This window comes from Aulostomus chinensis, chromosome 24, assembly GCF_037954235.1.
Source record: "Aulostomus chinensis isolate RoL2024-O1b breed Wild chromosome 24, RoL_Achi_v1.0, whole genome shotgun sequence".
NCBI lineage: Eukaryota > Metazoa > Chordata > Actinopteri > Syngnathiformes > Aulostomidae > Aulostomus > Aulostomus chinensis.
In genome coordinates, this window is record NC_141343.1 from 6,849,585 (window position 1) to 6,869,331 (window position 19,747).

Genomic DNA, 19,747 nt, shown 5'->3' on the forward strand with positions numbered 1-19,747 from the left:
AATCTTATTTATTCAGAGGTCACAAAATGTAATTCGTCCCCTCTTTTGTTTTTATTTTGAACCCACAAAATTGAATTTATTTACACATTTTAAATTCATACCTACAAAATACAATTTGCTCCTTCTAGTTTAAATTTCTGAACATGTTACAAAGACAACGAATTTTCGGAAGTCGTGTTGCGACGACAAATTATTGCACTGAGGGACACAAGTTGTATCTCACGGCCTCAAAACTATCTAAGTTCTCCCTAGAGCCACTGGAGGGCTCTGCGAGCACACGAAGGAAAACTTTCCATGTTCACAACCTGAATTTACACTATGAAAGGAGGAAGGGTAGGTGAGTATCAAATTTATTCTCAAGTACACAAACAAAAGGTGGCAATAAGAACTCAAGACAATGCGACACGGTCAATGTCACTCTTTGAAATGATGAATTTTCCATTTAGCACCTTTAGTAGTTTGGTTATACATGATTTATATAGTCACTCATACAAAAAAAAAAACATGAAATGGGTGAATAATTTGAGTCAGTAACATAAAAATAAGCATGGGGGAGCCGGGAGATTTGGATCACAGTTACTTAAGATATACAATGAATGCAATCAGAAAGTACCGCTGTCAGTATCTAGTACCATGGTACTCCTCACAATGACTTATTCCACAACTGGGCCTAGACAGTGACCGCTAAACACAAGTTGACCTGACAGGTTGTTTTTTTTGGACCTACGTTATTTGTTTCACATTGCTGTTGTGTGTTTTTGCATTTACATAGGAGTAGTAGGAATATACATACACAAGTTCATTGTCAAACAATGCTGCGCTTTCAAAAAGATGAGTTATTCTATGTACCTGGAGTGTGACTAGAAAAACGCACAAGACGACCAAAAAAAAAAAAAAAATTATAAAGTAAGGCACTCAATATACCCCTGTGCTGCCGACGAATCTGGCGTGACGATCCTGATGGGATCTTTTTTCAAGTACCTGGTGTACCTGCAAACCTGCTGGTGTTTAACTGCGATCTGTGCGCTTCCTGGGTAGAAAGCTCTCAATATGGGAATTCCCCCCCCCCCCCCCCCCCAAAAGAGTCGACTGTCTTTGGGGACGACAAAAACCAGAGAGCCGACCTGCTCTAAATGGCGAGGAGTTGTTTTTTTTTTCTTAAGTTGTAGTTGGAATCTCTCGCTCACCAGCCAACAAGTGAGTTAACACACAATACGACCGGTCATATTATGCATCAGATACAGAAGCTGAAACTGGATTCTGTAGTGACTTTGAAAACTTTACACTCCAATCCCACAATCACTGTTTTATCTACTTTGTCAATGTTAAACCCTGTTCTCACCAAATTTGTTAACAAGTGCCCTCAACCTAACAGGCCCTTGTGAGCATAAAAGCTACCACCCAGATCCTCGCCAAAACAAGTGGGAACTAACTTCACATGAACGGTCACTAGCCACCCAGACAACTACATGACATCCACAAAGAACTCGCTGGGGTTGCCCATGGCCAGGTGAAAGGACTGGCGGGATGCAGTCAGCTCTGGGGGCACGGAGCCTAGGTCACGGGTGGGTGGTGCGCCAGGAGGTCCCCCAGGGGTGGAGGAAGGTGGTGGGGGTAGCGCTGGGTGCATGGGGGCTGTGGCCAGCTGCTGTGCGTGAGGAAGAGCGTGAGCGGTGGCCATGGCCGGGTGTGGGTGCTGAGGTACCATCATCACCATCATGGGGTTGTAGGGCAGGATGCCCGGAGGGTAGGGGGACATGTGGGGTGGTTGGGGCATGCGGTGATGATGCGAGCGCTGGGAGGAGGCGTGGCTGTGCTCGCTGGGGGCGGCCGAACCGTGGCCGCGCCTTAAGCTGCTGCGAGTGGAGTATTCGGATTCGCTGCCGCTGCCAGAGCGCGAGTCGCCCCCGCCACCTTCTCCTCCACCGCCTCCAGATGGGGATTTCTCCCCTCCACCCACGGTGCTGCCGGGGCCTTTACTGCTGCGGCGTCGTTCGCCCTCGCTCCTCGTTGATCCGCTGCTTCGGCTCCCTGTAAGCAGAACGCCAGAGAGTGTTAGTTCTGAGTTTCACTGGGTCACGACTGTTCTGTCAGAATCAATAGAACAGAATACTGTAGTACACTGACTCGAGGGACCTTGGTCAGGCCTACCAGGACAGCGCGACACAGAGGTCAAGGGTCATCCTAGACTAAGTTGCCCCTCAGGGAAAATAAAAGCTTTCTTATGTCATCACCAAGGCTGAGGCCAATGCACATCTGAATGCACTGCCAAGAGTTCTACTAATTAAAGCTGCTGATACCTAATACTATGATGGGTCCCCTACCACAGGGCCTCAGGCCAGTACAGGATATCAAGTCATTAAAACACAGAAGGAAACACACTGCATCTGCCACTCCCACACACCACGCTACAAACACCGTGGCTCACACTCATAGAGGGTTAAGCTGCAGTACGGCTTTGGCTGTTCTAAGGTGTATCCCTGTCTGAGAAGGGATATGCGTACTACAATGGCAGGTGCTTCTTTGGTATTTCAGACCGACTCTGAGCTCACCTTCACTGTGCTGACTGCCGGTGCTTCCGGGGGCGTAGCTGTAGCTGGTGAGCTCGTGATATGGAGGGGGCTGGCTGGAGTAGGGATGGGCGGGGTAAGGCTGGTAGGGGAAAGTGTGCATCATGGGCCACGGAGAGGCTCCAGGGAGAGGCAGTGGGGCCAAGGTGTCCTGATCCGAGGCCCCGCTCGAACCGTCATTGTCATTCAGGGACAGGTTGGCCATGTCTACGTGGGTGATACAAGGGGAGATGATGAAGAAAATAACAAGAATCACATCCTCAGTAACATGTCTGGCAAATCCCAACAATGCAAAAAGTTGCATAGTTCTTCAGCATAATATTCACGCAGACTGATCCAAGTGGGTCTGAAAGTTGATGCGAGTTACTCACAGTTCTCACAGTCACTTAAATCCCCAAAGACATAGTAGCACTGTTCTGAGAAGGTGATCTTGTTGACCGTGTGACGAATGAAGCCGGCCTTCAGCAGGTTGCTGGCGTACTTCCTGGCTTCACGGCGGTCCTGGAATCCCTCGATGTGGTGGAAGAGCCATTCCACAACATCAGAGCCTAGACGGGTGCAGAGGGGAAGATGAATTCATCTAAAAATGCTGCCCAGCTTACAAGATAAACGGAAAAATACTCATACAAGTCAACAAAGGTAGTAAAGCCTGACAAAGAATGCAGCGGCTTTCCCAATAGGGCACTGAAACCAGCCTCAAAAATGACCATTAAGTTGACCCAACATTTCCTCTCTGTTAAAAAGCCCATTATCTTCCCTAAAAAGGAATTTACTGCGAGGAAAAGGTGCAATTATGTGTGTCCCGTAGCTGCGCGCTCACACTTTTTCTCCAGTTTTAGGCATTCGGGGATTAGAAAACAGAGTTGCAACTTCAAAGCATCTAGAAGTGCAACTACAACTTGCTTGCTGGAATTTTTACCAATTAAGAATGAACTGCGCATAAAAATCTGAGATTTAATGCAACCTAGAAGTAATTCTATAAAGCACAAAATGGACCAACATGTCTTTTATGTAATCGCTCCTTGTGATTCAGTTGCAGGTGATTCTAATTTAACACATGTTTTCAAAAAAGAAAGCCGCTCACATTTGTACCCCCCCCCCCCCCGCCCTCTCACAAATCACACGGCTTTAATTCTGGGAACATAATGCCTGTACTGTATAGTCATGTGACACAGAGAGGTTTATGGAACTACTGTGTACTTTTTGCCTTGTGTCTTACCGAGGAAAGCGTTAGGGATGGTGATTTTGAGCCACATGCGATCCCTGACTTCAAGGCCCGACTCCGGCGAGGCCATGGCCTTGGCAACAGATGCCATGTCGGAGTGTAGAGACAAGTTGAACTCATCGAAACCTGGAGAGAGAGCGAAGGGGACTTTAAGGAGAGCTGACAGGAAAGAATGACGAGAGCGAGATTCAAAGGCAGAAAAACAGTATACACCAATGTCCTACAGAGAGAGAGCTGGACAGGGACAGTAACTGTGTTTTCATTTAATTGTCAAGCAAATTTTAGGTCACAAAAAAGGGGAAAATTAAGTACGTTTCCATCATCTGGTTTAGAGAAAGTAAAAAAGGCCACATCATGCCGTTAGTAGATGGTGATCTAGGAAACTTAAGCGAGTCTGTAACAAACAGCTGAAGAAGTGCTATCAGCAAAAAATGGATGGAGGTCTTGAGGAATTAGTTGGACAAGTTGTAAATATTCTCAAGTCCACTGTCCGGTGACGAAGTAATTTTTTTGAAATATCCGAGGAGACAATAGAAGAAGGAACAGCTGTCAGCGCTTTTTTGAAAAAGGAGTTTCCTCTTTTAAATGTTGACTCCTTACACATAAAACAAAGGCAAAAGCCACCTTGAGCAAGCGTCAAAAACTGTCCGTCAACCATTTCTAATGTGATATTCTAACACGCAATGATGGAAACGCACTTTCCGAGTAAGATAATAAAGGACACATTAGAAAAGGATGCTCACGTTCAGTCTCTGTGACAGAAGAGGAGGAGGTGATGGTGCTGAGGGAGGAGCTGCCTGGGAATGGAGGGTAGGCCCCAGTCATGGCCACCGAGTGGCTGACCCACGCTGCTGGGTCGATGGGTCGGATGGGTTCATCTACACACAAAGAGAAGGCAGCTATAGTTCCAGCTATGAATGGGCAATTGAGTCCAAAGAGAGAAGTGTTTTTTTTGTCTATAAAAACTCACTGCGTGGCAGAGTGAAGTAGCCCTGAGGAGAAGGGTCCCAGCACTTGGCCACTGTGAGGATGATGGGCCTGGCAAACACCAGAGAAACATTATTGCTGATCACAAACATCTGTTTAGGGGGGGAAAAAAAACAAAAAACGACAGAAACGGTGATCTAAGCTGCAACGACTCACCCTGGCTTGTGAACAATCTCCCTCAGTACCCGCACAGCATCGTCGTTGCTCATGTTCTCAAAGTTGATGTCGTTCACCTTGTGGAGAAAACACAGCAAGAATCAAGAGGTCGTTTGAGCTGCATTCAGGTGGAACTGGCAGATGTTAGCAGTGTCTCAAAAATGTCCCGAAGAAGACGACACCAGAGGGAGCAAAAACATTCATCTAAACAGTACTTTGGTCAGGATTCATCTCTCCTCACCTGCAACAGCATGTCACCAGGTTCAATGCGTCCGTCCGCAGCCACGGCTCCTCCCTTCATGATGGAGCCTATGTAGATGCCTCCGTCCCCCCTTTCGTTGCTCTGGCCCACAATGCTGATGCCCAGGAAGTTATATTTCTCTGTATCGTGGAGGGATGGCGAGTCGTGTAAAGATGTGTGAAGATTTATAAGTTCAATATGCACAAGAATACATCCAGGGAGTACAAACCCATGTTAAGAGTGACGGTGATGATGTTCAGGGACATAGTGGAGTCTGTCACACTGCTGAAGGAGGACGCCTGGAGTTGAAAATCAACAATTACACTGATGGAAATGCATTTCAGAGGCACGGATACTAGTTATTGAGTGCAGGGGTGAGTACAAACCCTCTCCAGACGTGGTGGGCGCTGTTTCCTGCGTCTGCGGTGTCGTTTCAGGAGCCTTGAGGCTGTACTCTGCTCTGTTGCACTGCTGAACCTACGAGGTCAAGGGTCAAAAAAGGTGAGCAGAGGTCAAGAGGAGAACAGGCTGTGGTAAACTTTTAATAGGCTCAGCTCCACCTCGTGACTTTGTCAAGTTTTGTTCCACATATATTAGGTCAGAACTGGCAGTTTGTAGTGGAGACGCAACTAATTAGGGGAACTAATTACTACAACTACTAATTAAACTAAATGCCATTCAGATTCAAATACTCAGGCAGCATTCTCACACAGGGCGATGAGATGTTTTCTCCCCTGAATAGTCAGTAAAACCGTATGTATGTTGAGTCAGTAAGTATGTAAAACCATCAGTTATTTAGTATATGATTCAGTAAATATGGAAGTCAGTAAGTATAAAAGTACATCATTTAGTAAAGCGTACGTTGGTAAGTAAGTTCGTAAGTAAAAAAAATCATTAAGTATTTAAGTCAGTAAGTATGTAAGTATTTGATTAAGTAAAAAGCAAGTTTGTAAGTCTGTAAGTTAGTACATATTTGTCAGTAAGTACATAAGTCATTAGGTATGTAAGTGTGTAAGTATATGAGTAAGTCAGCATACAGGTCAATAAGTATATAATTCAGTAAGTATATAACAGGGATTTTGTCATTCTGTAATTATCTAAGTATATAAACCAGTAAGTCAATAAGTATATAAGTAAATAAATAAGTCAGTAAGTATGTAAGTCATTAAATATGTAAGTCCATGGAATATATAAGTCAGTCGGTAAACAAGTCTGTCAGGATGCAAGTTTGTAAGTCAGTATGCACATAAGCCCCAAGTAAGTAAATCAGTAAGTACACGTCAATAAGTCAGAAAGTAAATATGGAACCACGCTAGAAAGTCAGAGAGAAATTAAGTATATAATACAGGAAGTCACCAAGTATCTTATCAATGTCTCACCTGCTCATGGTATCGTCATCCTCCGAATCACAGAAGCTGGTGGTTTCCAACTCGCTGCTCATCACTGTGCTGGAGCTTTCATAACCTGCCAGGTGGCGCTCCAGCCTACTCTGGCCGTTCAGCCGAGGCCCTAAAAACCAGAGAGGGAGAAACCACAGGGGACGGTGTTCATGTTTGCTCTGGTCAGACTCTTGCCTTTCCCAACAAACACTTCTCTATAGATCATAAACATTCTTGGCCTCTCCTTGGTCCTTGATAATATCATCTAGTCATTGTTTAGGTGGTGGAGGGATGCCAAATTATGACAGCGCGCCACTGCCGTAGTAGCAGAGCAGCATGACAGTAAATCCCACCCGTTTCTCACCGTGTTGCTCCATGTTGTCTCTGTGCCGTGGCCTCTCCCTCCTGAAGGAAACTACAGACTCTGTTTCAGTCTGGTCGTCCAATGTCTCCACGCTGCCAGTAGCGTTGGGACTGGAAGAGAAGTGGGATTAAAGCCGGAATAAGAACCTTTAATGCAACAATTTTCCCGAAGGTTTAACAGTGGCTTTTCTTTATATGAGGGTATAGAGTACTTTAATTCGCCATCGGAGTTGAATTTATTGTGCAAGACAATATGATTTAGTCACGCTTGTCACTTCAGGTCAGGTTTTTGACGCGAGATGAAAGAAATTGTCTTTTGTGGTCGTCCGTAAATCTTCATGGACAAGATCCCATTCAGACTTTTCAACCTTTCAAGTAGAAGCACATCTCCAAGAAAAAAAAAAAAGAAAGAAAGAAAGAAAGAAAAGGTGAAGATGGAGCCTTTTCATGCATCGGCAAGAAGGAAACAACACACAAAACGTTTAATCCACTTCAGCAAATCCGTTGTTTTGGCTGCAATCCTGCTTTTACTTTACGTCTAGACAAAGAGAAGTCTATGGAGACGTCTTTCTCATTAGACGGGAGAAGAGACTGGGATTTTCCAGCACTGGCAGGAGTTGGTCCAGCTCCAGTTTAAGCATGGAAAGAAATAACTACCGTGGTTACGCCTCCATCAGCTACAAACCGCACATTTAGTGGAGTTAATAGAAATTGTTTAATTTGATAATAGAAGTGAAAACACCACTGGCCCGCGCTGGTGTGGCCACAGGAGACAGGACACGGTCCAGATAGAAAGAATGACGGGAGGCTGCGCTGTCGTCTGTGAACTCTGTTTGACCCCTAAACCAAACTTGAAAAGCTCCAGCAAAAATACTTCCTATGAAATTAAGAAAGACTAAAGCAACAAAAACTATTAAACTAATACATAGTTCGCTTGTTTTGGACACCGCAGGACTCACTCAGATTTCTGCGCTGGTTTCCTCACGTTTTAGTCGGATAATAATATGGACGGAGAGTAAAGGAGTAACTTCAGCGAATCCTTAATTCATTCTGAAAATCTGTTTTCTTACTCTGATAGTCTGGAGTCAGCTACTTAATCCTGCGACAAACTCAGTTACACTGCAGCAAATGGAAAAACGCTCGCTCTCTTGTTTTGCTCCTTGTTTTTTTTTTGTTTTTTTAATTGAAGTTGAATCAGCATAGATTTTTCCAGCAGCTCAGCGGCAGCGGGACTAAACAAAACACTAGCGTATAAAATTGATGAAAAATGTTCACTGATCCGTTTGCTTTATTTTTCTCCACAACAACTGTTGATGGAAATCTGGCTCCTGAGCTGCTAAGCGCTACACTGTGTTTACCAGCTAGCCGCTAACATCGGTTTGTTGTTTAGTGGTGGGCAGACAGCATACAAAGCAGCTGCCTGTTCTATCTGGAAAAGAAGCTGATTTCCGGAAAATGTCCATGGGAACTTTTACCTACCAAAAAAGATGAAAACATTCCATGGAAACTGATGGGAAACTGGGAATTAACGGAACTAAACTGTTTTAACCCATGAGTTTTGCATTCCCTCCATTACATGCTGGGATTATTAGCATCTTGCATGCTACTGCAGGGCTTTTTAGGCCACACCCTCTGACGCACAGTGTATTCTTCCATTGCATGCACAGGTCATTAGCATCTCACCCACTGCGACAGAGCTTCTGAGGCCATGCCACTGTATTTGACCTCAAGGACTACATCAATCGAGTCCAATATATCCTTTTTGTTTTTTTGCATGCAAACCTACTTATGAGAATACAAAATGTTTATGTCTGTATGAGGCAAGGTAAATACAGCCCATGTATATATTACTCTAAAATTTCCATGGAAATTTTCCCTGCAACCCTAAAAGTAACTGAGCAAGGTGGGAAACTACAACTATTAGCTTCCAGAGGCTAAAATGCTGTGAGTGACGCCGTTTATCTTCCTAAATGCAAAATATTCAATGGTGAAGCTGCAAAATCAAAGAAAATATACAAGAATAACAAAAATGTTCTCGAGGTGTGTAACAGTACTGGAGGTCCAGGGAGTTTTTCCCAGAGCTGGTCATGTTAACAACAAGGGCGGCCCCGATTGAGATCAGGTTCAAATGGGCTGTAGTACTCTTGCTATTCTTATGGTAACTTGACGCTGGGAGTGTAGGAGATATTCAGGAAAAGATACAGTAACGGTGTTATGGTTCCCACTACGAGCACATTTTCTTGTGCTCCCTTTTTTTTTCTGGGTGGTAATGTTCAACTTCGCTTACTGGAAGGAGGGAGGTCTGGAGTCCCCGATGCCTCCTGTCCTCTCCGCAGGTGGGGGTGGGAGGGGAGGAGGAGGGGGCGAAGGCTGGGTGGATGTTTCCACAGGTGGAACCACAGCCACAGGAGGATCTGCTGCCGGAGTGTCTGAAGATACCAGCTGATAGACAGAGAGGATGGAGGAGCAGAGGAAGAAGGGTTATAAAACCGGGCAGAGAGAGGAGGAGGGGGTGAGAAAAGGGGGGTGGAGGGAGGACAAACAGGTACGATGTCAACGACTTTGACACACAAACACTGTGCTCTATTCAAATGGATGTCTCAGGGGTTTACTGAAACGCTATCCTACACTTAACCTGTCCCTCTTCATTATAGGACAAAAGTGTCCACACACACACACACACACACACACACACACACTTACTTACTTCATTTACCTACTCCATAAAAACAACCAGGGTGCCCGCTGTTTGACAAAAATAAGTAGTTAAATGGAGGAAATATTCGAAATTCCTGCATTTCAACATCAAGGGCTGCAACAATCTCAGAACTAGATGATCTGCTCTATTTTCTCAAGTTGTTGTTCTGTCCATTAAGTGTCAAACGCAGGCCATTCATTCATAATTTGTCTTAGTTTTCTATGGTATTAATTCCCTGCACAAAGCAATAGAAGAAGAAAACCCTACGTGGGATTGAACTGACATCTGTTGCTATCCACCTGCACAGTGAGCAGAAGGAAACAAACCCAAATAAGGGCAGCAGATGGAGTAACCAAATTCCCACAAATCATTTGTAAAACAATGGAAAATATGGAGAATGTCATCCTTGGGGTGGAAAAAATTGGTCTTGGAGATGATGCCTTTGGTGCACATATGGCAGAGCTGCGATGGTTTAAATATCCACTTTATGGGTGTGCTGATGCTGATTTCATCACTTCCCAGCAGAGTCGGCTCGTGTGAGCGGTGAAGGACACTCTTTAGCTGGTACCGAAGAACAAACGGAGAGCATTCATTCAGATACACGAGCTTTGGATTCTCTATCAAAAATAAGTTGGCCGAATATCTGCCCCTGCAGACTGCGGTTCGACTTCTTTTCCAAGTCACTCCCTTCTCTTCCCTCCCCACTAATGGCTGTGTGACTATGAAGTACTCGTCTTCTGGGATCCCTCCGCCCGTCTTGGCGTGCGGATCACATATCAGTCCCTCTAGTATCGCTTTGTTCCCCCAACCCCCCCCCCCCCAACAAAAAAAACTTTAATGCCTTTCCTCATTCTTATGCACTTAACAGATGCTTCAGCCTCAAACCTGCTAATCTGGGCCAAGCCTCAATGTTTTTTGTGTCTATTCAAATGTAATCTGCAGCCTGGAGTACAATCAGGCCTTCAGGAGGAGTGGAAGTATTAGGAGGTGTCCCGAAGTGATCTGAGGGGTCGGTGTCAGGCCCAACCCAGCAGATTTTAACGGAAAAGCACACGCTAAAATAATCCTTTCTTTAAACGGTGCAAGAGATAAAGACTTGAAGAAAACAATAATTTTTAAAAATGGTACATCCACAGAACTTTTAGGAGGGAAAGTCTAAATTCAGCCGACAAAAACTGGGTCCAATATCTTAATATTTACATTCCAGCAAGTTGGCTGACAAGCGGTTCGGTATCTCTGAGCCAATAGCATGAACACGTTGATACCGCGTGTTTTCTATGTGTTGCCACTGACCGCAGGAGCTGCCGGCCGTTGCATTAATTGGAGAAAGTGTCTGAGAAATGTTAGAGTTCATTTCATTATCTGTCTAAAGTGCTGTCGGAGCGAAAAAGGAGCAAGACGAGGGTCGATATTTGTGCCGGACAGGGAAGCTAACGTTTGCTAATGAACGATAACAATTACCTAAGTTAGCAACCTCAGCCTCTGATAGGTTCATGTTGTTATTGTTAAGTGTGTGGCAACATCACAAAATACATCACCATGAGACCACACGAATTATCTGACTTATTACCGTTATTCTAACGACCTGACCATATGTCGTTAGATGTGTCAACCTGCTAACTAGCAGAATTCATTAGCGCAGCGAGAGTGAGACCTGGATGTGTAGATGTTGACAATTGCACCTTTAATGTACTCTGTTATGGTTTGCTTGCATCAAACAAGTTGCTTTCACTCGTTAAAATCCCATCAAGGGATGCACAATAACGTCGGCGAGTCATCGGTATCGGCAGATTTGGGTGGTTTCTTTTTTTTAAATGATGGCTGGTATATTTTTCTCATTATATTAGTCTCTTCATCTTTGCTCAACATCTGTTGTTTATTTTGAGGAAAATAAATGTGGTAAACATATGATTTATGGGCTTTTCGCAAACTTCAAAAGGTGTCTTTTACGCAGTTCTCTTGACGGCAGGCCAAAATTCAACTTGATGCTACCAAATCATCCAGCCTCTATTTGGTTTTTTTTAACAGAAAAAAACCAACAACTTCAAAGTCATTTTGATGACTGCATGTGGATCAATCAATCGATCAGCTCATCGGAGAAACCTCATCAAGAAATCCGAAACAGGCTCCAGTGTCCAAGTCCGACACGGTACTTCTGAGTGACTGTGACCTGGATGACTGAGAATATTCACCCACAGATAAAATCGTCTACTAACATCAGAGTCAGAGAAGTGACATATTTTGGATTCAAAACAGTGATTTTATCCAAAAGGTGAAAAGTTAGCGTGTCTGAATCTGTGAAGAAGCGATCATATCTGGGGGTCTGGATGCATCTGCCCGCGAAACACAAGAACATACTGGAGCCAACTTGACTCAAAGGCTTTGAGTTTCCCTTTAGATTATAAAAATATGTCATTACACAAACATAGATCGGGGAATAAACCTGGTATCGACTTCATGTTAATGAATTTTTTTTTAAGAAACAGGAAATTCAAATGAGGACTAGGGCCATAGATGTACCAGATGCTAAAATGCTCCGTGCTATTGGCAATCAGATTGTGGCTAAAATTCCAAGCCGAATTTACTCAAATATTTGGAGTTTTTTCCTCCAGGCTGGACCTTTAATCTGGCTCACCACTCTTTCCTGGAGATTATTTCCAGGATATTTCATCGCCACAATCAATGTGAACAAGATCCGAGAGGTCCAAGTAGGTTGCAATGATCAGCAAGTGTAATGAATGAAATCTGAAATTAAATTACTTTTAAAGGCACTTATATTGCCGCTCGTTAGACAAGATAATAGTCTCAGGGGTTTTGCACGGAAAGGCGCTTTATGGAAAACTGTGGAGATGAAATCCTGACACTGATTAGCGTTAGTGGTAAATTATTCAAAGCCAAGTCATTTATGGAGAGTTTCTGGTGAAATCTGAATATCACACACTCCAACTTTCATTTAGAAATAAGCAGCCAGCTTGTTACTTCTTACCCATGACACCACTCGGCCATTGAAACACGGCAACTTGGCACTGTCGTCGGAAATCTCTTCCTTCACCACCCTGAAACACAGAAACACAGTGAGAGCCTGGAGGAGGGATAGATCGTTGTGTCTATGTAACTGTGAAGGTAAAGAGCAACAATAAAGCTTTTAGCCAAAGAGAAATAAAATGAAGAGGCAGTTGGGGGGGGGGTGTATATGTGCATTTACATCAAGTTGAATGAGCAGCAGAGGTACAAGTCCTGGACTACTTCATTCCTGCGACCCAACACTGTCAAATTTAGGATCAATTACAGAGGTGATAACAGTGAACAGTCTTTCAGCTGTGGTATTTTGGTAAAAATTCATTCATTCGTTCATTTCAATTTATATAGTGCCCTTAAGCCTGGAAGCTGCAAATTATGGCAATTTCCTGCATATGAGTGTCATGTCTTTGTGTATTCACCAACATAAGAGGCAAATCTTATGGTAAATAATGTCATAACATAATGGTAATATTTAGTTGGGTATACCTATCGTCCCATTTCTATTGTCTAATTTTGCCCTCTGGTTTTATCTGTATATTTAGGGTTTATTCTCAGAGTTGGAACAGTCGTTGGATTCATGCTGACCCTAGAAAGGGAATTAAAATCCTCTAACCCTAGCGTACAGTCACACTCTCCTTTTCTGTCTCTGTTAGCAATGAGGGGTTTGCCTGAGGTGTTTTATTTTGAAAATGGATCATATTTACCATACCATTTGAGTGGGATCTTCCTGTCTGACAAACACAGTAGAAATTGTTCTTGAGTCCAATTTGCATTTCGCACACATCTTTTTTTTTTTTTTTGTGCTCTCACTGTCCAGCAACTGTCACTAACAAAGCTGCTGAAAGTGGACGAATCATGTGACTGGAGAGTCCTGCTTTTGAAGCTAATGTTAGCATTTCTAGTAAGTTCACCTCTCAGACAGCATCAGTAACTTACAGTGCCGATCCAAAATAAGGCAGTTAATAGCGGTGCAAAAATATGTCTATTACCCACAATGCAAAGCATTAATTATTGCCACCTCTTCTTGGACGGCGCTACAACTTCGTAGTTTTGTGAGCTGTGCCGAAACTGAAAGTCTCAGCAGCCAGGCTCTCAAGAACTCCACACAGACAAGATGTCGGAAAACGTCAAGCATCTGAGAAGAACGTCCAAATTTGTTGTGGAGATGACCCCCGAACAGTCGTAACGAAGCTGCCGTATCACGCATCCGCGCCAGAGAGTTTGGCTAATCACCTGAAAACTGCAGGTCACTGCCGAGCTGCCGCACTTGCTAGAAGTTGTTACAGCTAATGTTTGCTCAGTTAGCACGAGCTCCATTCTATTAAAAGGTTGATTTGGGTGAAGATTTGACTATTGTTGGTAGGTAATTAACACCCCCCCCCCCAAAAAAAAGGTATTCGGGACAGCCCTTGTAATTTACATTTTCTTGCATCATCTAACGTCAGCCAGATTAAAGGCGTACACTAAACACCAGATTGGATTAGATCACATCCCATGTCAACACCCGGAACTTTTTTATCTGAATGATTTGGAATCAGAACATCAAGGAAGCTAAATTCAACCTTTCAGGCGCTCTAAGCTTCATCAACACAAAAATCAAAAGCACTGTTGGTCCTACTGGAGTCGAACACCACCAAAGCCACAGAGCCATGAATCAGAATATGCACTGTTGATTTCAAAGCAATTTTAAATTCTTAATTCGCTTCCTCTGGAAAGTGAGAGAGAAGCTGTGGAATTTCTTTTGTCGCAGCAGTAAACTAACTCTCACCGTTTTCGTGCCTGAATTAATTATTCATGTAAAATCCACCTCACAAAACAACAGCAACCTTTTAAGCACCGTCTAGAGCTCAAGTGTCAAAACGCTTTCAGGGGGAGGCATATCCGTCATCCCTTCTCCGTGTTTGTCAGAGAGGCAAACACTCGTCTTCAGCTGTGTAATTTCCCCCCGCAGCCGACCACAATGTTATTATTACAGTAGTTTACTGGGACAGGGGCAGAACACAAGTGCTACATCGAGGACGCTTGACAGATCCAACCCTTAAAGAGTTCCCTTGCCAGCGCCGCCTCGGATGTGTGCGCGCGACTTGGTCAGGCTTCACTGGGCTTTCGTAAGCAGTCTCTGAGAGCTGGTTTTGTGGGTGAGTGTTTGGCCAGGTTGTTGCGCGTGCTGCTGCGCAGAAGACTTTTGAGAGGCTACTGAACTTGGTTTTTTTTAACATATGAATCTTTCCTACGTCGTATTTACTGCATCCAGAAAGCAGATGAACAGATGCTGCATTCTTCTCCACAATTGTCCTCATTCCTTTGCATTACAAACAAACAAGTGGCCACAGTCTTGAGTCGTTCTCACACAAAATACCTTGAATAACACACGCGGAATATGCTTCGTCTTGTTCTACAACTTCGCCCTGACTTCTATTTTTTCCCCCACTCCCTTGCTACCATTAAATTCCTCACACCCACAGCATCTCCTTTCCAACTATTCATCTTTCTAAAACAGCTCCCCGGTGTCCCCCTAGCAGCACATGTACAAAGCAGAATATCCAATAACATAAACGCACCACCACCCCATTCTTTCCAACCATTTCTGCTCCCCGTGGACACCCCAAAAACACCCCCACCTCCACCCCTTTCCAGTCCAGGCCTAGGTTCCCAGCACCGGCCCTGGTGTGCTCTACTCTACAGATCCCCCCTCCCCACCACCGCCACAAACACACACAGCTTTAGCCGACAGCTGGCCTCGTACCAGGGCAAATGAAAACACACACTATTACACACACTTCTCCTGGGTCGGACATGGGGGAGAAAAAAATGTCCACGCTATGATTGGACAGCTGACTCAAGAGTTAGGTTTTGAAAAGCGCACGATGCTCGGTAGCGGTGTTTCACTTTTCTCTTTGAAAGACCACTTTGACGAAAGAGTCTGGCATGGGGGGTGGTCTCTGGAGCCAACAGTTTTTGCCTTTAAAAAAACTACAGATAGCAAACACTTAAAAAGCACTTGGTTTGAATTGGGGCTGTTTCATATCATGATGCGTCACTACGAACCCTCCCCATTATTAGAGTTTATATATTGATGTATTCGCCCTATTTGACCATTAATTGCGCTGTCACAGAAAAAAAAAAGTACTTTTACAATATTTCTACCTCTTTCTACCTAGAGTTTGATAAAGGATCATGTCAATACTGGTGTTTGTACTTTAAATATTTAGTACTGATGCCATATCGGACCAGGAATATGGAAAATGGCGTTACTGGCAGATCTGCTGTAGGAACAATGGTGCCAGTCCATAATTTGAGACCACAAACAAGCTGTAGCATAACACGAGACACATAAATTTAAATTTTATACATTTGTGTGCCCCCCCCCCCCCCCCCCTCAACACCACCATAGAGAAGTAATTGTTTGAGTTCATAACCTCACGATGCATCCTTCAACACAATAATAGCGACGATTATCAAGACAACACAAAAAAGACCTCTGGTATTCTGGAACTTATAAAATGTCAATCTGTGAAACTCAAATTCTTAATTTTCCTCATTTGCCAATGGCAAGGATCACTTTTTGGATTTATATTTGTGTTTGCAAGGCTCTCAAGACTGGATGTTGCTGTAACTTGAGGCCAAAATGTTGTTGTTTTTTTTCTTACTAACATTTAAATTGTTACTGCAGTAAAAAAAGACACAAGGATGACATAATTTCCGTTGACCACCTCGAGACTGAATGCCATCATCCCTTTGAGTTACCAAGCATGAACGTGTTTCCTCAAGTTCCCAACGTTCATCGACGATGCAGAAACTTGCCCTGCATCCGGCTAAACAAATTCCATCTAACAGTTGCGCTCTTGCCGTAAATATTTCCTCTAAGAAGGTTAAAATGGTACATTTTTTAGTTAAATCGGCAGGCATACACTTTATGTAAGCTGACGTAGTAGAATTGAGCTGATGAAGGACATATTTTGGATGAAATTGTTCTAGGGCACAAAAGGTTGTTAAAAAAAAACAACATTATAAACTACAAATGCATCTTGAATCTTGACAGGTAGGCAACAATTTATGATTTACATGTTCAATAAAAGTGTCCTAAGCGCCACATTCATGCTGAATCTTCTTCTGCGTGCTTTTTATGTCACTTTTACGTCTTTTAAATGTATGACATCAGGTTTGCCAGGGACTGCAGATTGAAATAACCCTTCAGGCTAAATACATAAGCTTATAAAGTGAATTGAAAGATCGTTCGTAACGTCGCTTACATGCTTGCAAACGAATACAAAAACTGCATTCATACATGGTAAATGGCACCATGGATGAATTAGTTGTAGTTTTTTGTTGATTGAGTAACTGATTATTCTACCGAAACCTCTACAAGGCATTTATTGATGTTGTTGCTATTAATATTCAAATGATCCGAATCCAAGGAGTCCTGGTTGAAAAGGCCATCTCATCCAGTACTTGGGTTGATATTGTAGCCGACTTGGCAAAGGCGCCACGGATGGTGCCATCCACCCGGGGGGGGCGGGGGGGGTGGGGGCAAACAAAAGGGGGGGGGGGGGGGGCAAATAAACCAGCCTTGACTTATTCAAGACTACAATGCATTTAACGGGAGCCCTTAAGGGTCTCGCTGGGTGAATAAACCACAAACATGCATTCCTCTAGAGGAAAATGAACAGCACACACACACACACACACACAGGATGAATCTATAGAGGAGAGGAGACAGTTCTTCCTGGAGGAGCAGGGGTGGGAGAAAGAGGGGAGAGGAAGTCGCAGGCAGGCCAAAGAAGTGTTAAAGACATGGGGGGACAAAACCCCTGGCTTCAGTCCTAAAAAGAAAGAAGGATTTCTCAAGATGATGGACTGAAGGAGGGAGGGCAGGGATGAGGATTAGGGTAAAGAAAAGCAGCAGGGACAGGGAATGCCCCCCACTGTAATGATGATGTTTTCTGAGAAATGTCCCAGTCGACACAGGAGTATTCGTCCACTCATTTTTTAAAATCTTATTTCATTTTATTTATTTTAGCCAAAACCACGTTTGAATTCTCAGAGTTTTCTCCCCTTCCTTCAAGTTATTTCCTGTGATAAACACACAGGTCACAAGACGAGATTGCGTGACTTTTTTTTCTTTTTCTTTGACACGCAAACGACCCCTAATGTCCAATTTTATAGCACTAATGCAAACAAATTGCTTTTATACACATTAAGCATGAATTTAAGCTAACACGAACACCCCCCCCCCCCCCCGCACATACACACACACACACTCGGTAAATAATGGCGCATTTAAAGAAGAGCTTTCCAAGCTTTCCACATCTTTCTTGCTCTCCTGCTCCCCTACTTTTAATATTTAGCATGCAAATCACACAACTCATCTCCGCTACAGGAAAGAAAGGAAGAGAGAAAGAAAGAAGGACAAGAGGAAATGTAGCGCAGCTCACCCGAAGTCTTGGTCCATAGACTTGAAGAAGAATTTGTAGTTCGGCTTGTTCAGGACTTGTTTAAAATCCAGCAAAGTTATATTTTCAGCAGAGATGGGTATCTTCACCAAATACGGAGTTTCCTCTTCGTCTATGTGATAAATTATTTTGGTTTCCGCCATCTTCACAGCTGCTTTTTTAAAAAAAATTTTTTTTTTCCCAGTTTTTATCTTATCCAAACCTGGACGCCACTGGAGGAAGTTAACTCTGTTGGGTAGTTAGCTAGCTAGTTAGCAGCGCGGCTAGCTAGGTGGCTAACGAGACGGCAGAGGTGAAACGATGATGGCCACTGAGGTTTCTTTTTTTTTTTTCCCAGTCCCGAGCCAGAGGACGTAGAGCTGCTCCGAAGTGTCTCTCCCCCCCGGACGAGTTGAAGTTAGGAGTTTAAAAGTCACATTCCCGCTGAAACCGCGGGGCTAAACGCGACGGCTACGCTACATTCACGCCAATCTAACTACCAACAACTTTTCCCCCAACAAAAACATACAGGGGACAGAGCGAGAGGGGGGGAGGGAGGGGAGGGGAGGGGGGGGGTCTAGAAACTTTTCACTACTTTTTTGCGAGCCAACGCGGCGTGTGACGTAACCACGTACACCCCCTTTTTCCTTACGCATTCTCCCCCAGCATTACCACTGATGTGTTAGCAGGCTCCAGACAGGTAGCGTCCCACAAACCTGTCCCTTTATTTAAATACACTTTGAATATTTCTGGATTATTCCTGTGGTTATTAGCTATTGAAAAAACGCATTTAAGTTTTGTTTTTGAAGGTTATATTTGGCTTTCATGTAATCAAAATATTAACTACTTAAATTATGTATATTTTAAACAGTAATCACACGGTTATACCTTGTAAACCTGATTCACATGTGTAAATTCAGAATGATAAAAGTTAAGGAATAAAAGGATTGAGATCATGTTATATTACAAACTTTTTAAACCGGGTGTTTAAAAATTTCTCTCATAAAATATATATATAAATACATATATATATTCATATATTTATATATATAAATATATATATATATTTATATATATATTTTATGAGAGAAATTTTAAAACACCCTGTTATATATATATATATATATATATATATATATATTCTGTCCCTTCATTGTTTTCTAATTTGAAATCTTTTTTTTACCTGATTTTTGTATGAACACGTAGTTTTGTGTTGTTGAATCCTTCTTTTATCCCCTTTCTTCAAAGTCTTTATTCGCGCTGATTAACAATTAATCGAATTAGCTACGCATTTTGAAATTAATTGAGCGGCATTAATTGAATTAATGTATTTGAGCTGTGATTAGCATTTAAATATGATTGGTAAATGTGCGAATGTCATTGAATTCTCCGATGAAAATATAAAAATAAAAAATTAGGTTAAAATAGTAATTAGGATGCAGTTAAATACAGCAGGCAATGACATGGGTTAACATGTCACACTTCAATGGGGAAATGTAAATTATTTCAATAAAATTCTCCAGATTCTCTTTTGGAATAAAATAAGTTTCACAATTTTAAACCAAGGCTTCATTCACGTAGGAACTAGCTAAGCTGTTTTAGCGAACCGTGGTTTTTGATGTCGCTACGTACGGCTAAACTACTTCACCGTGAGCTTTAAATGCTTGTAAATTTG

At 43.1% G+C, this 19,747-nt stretch overlaps 1 protein-coding gene across 1 annotated transcript; it reads right to left on the bottom strand.

Moving 5' to 3' along the window:
• Nucleotides 1-1,192: 1,192 nt before the first annotated feature.
• dvl2 (dishevelled segment polarity protein 2) lies at nt 1,193-18,618 on the bottom strand. The gene is made up of 15 exons (XM_086197607.1): nt 18,076-18,618; nt 12,606-12,675; nt 9,209-9,363; nt 6,923-7,032; nt 6,559-6,688; nt 5,566-5,656; nt 5,409-5,478; nt 5,180-5,319; nt 4,939-5,015; nt 4,766-4,833; nt 4,539-4,673; nt 3,790-3,921; nt 2,942-3,118; nt 2,553-2,777; nt 1,193-2,031 (listed from the first exon to the last, which is right to left on the bottom strand). The coding sequence occupies exons 1-15, from the start codon at nt 18,234-18,236 to the stop codon at nt 1,466-1,468; spliced, it is 2,307 nt and encodes a 768-aa protein (XP_086053733.1). The 5' UTR covers nt 18,237-18,618; the 3' UTR covers nt 1,193-1,465.
• Nucleotides 18,619-19,747: the final 1,129 nt, after the last annotated feature.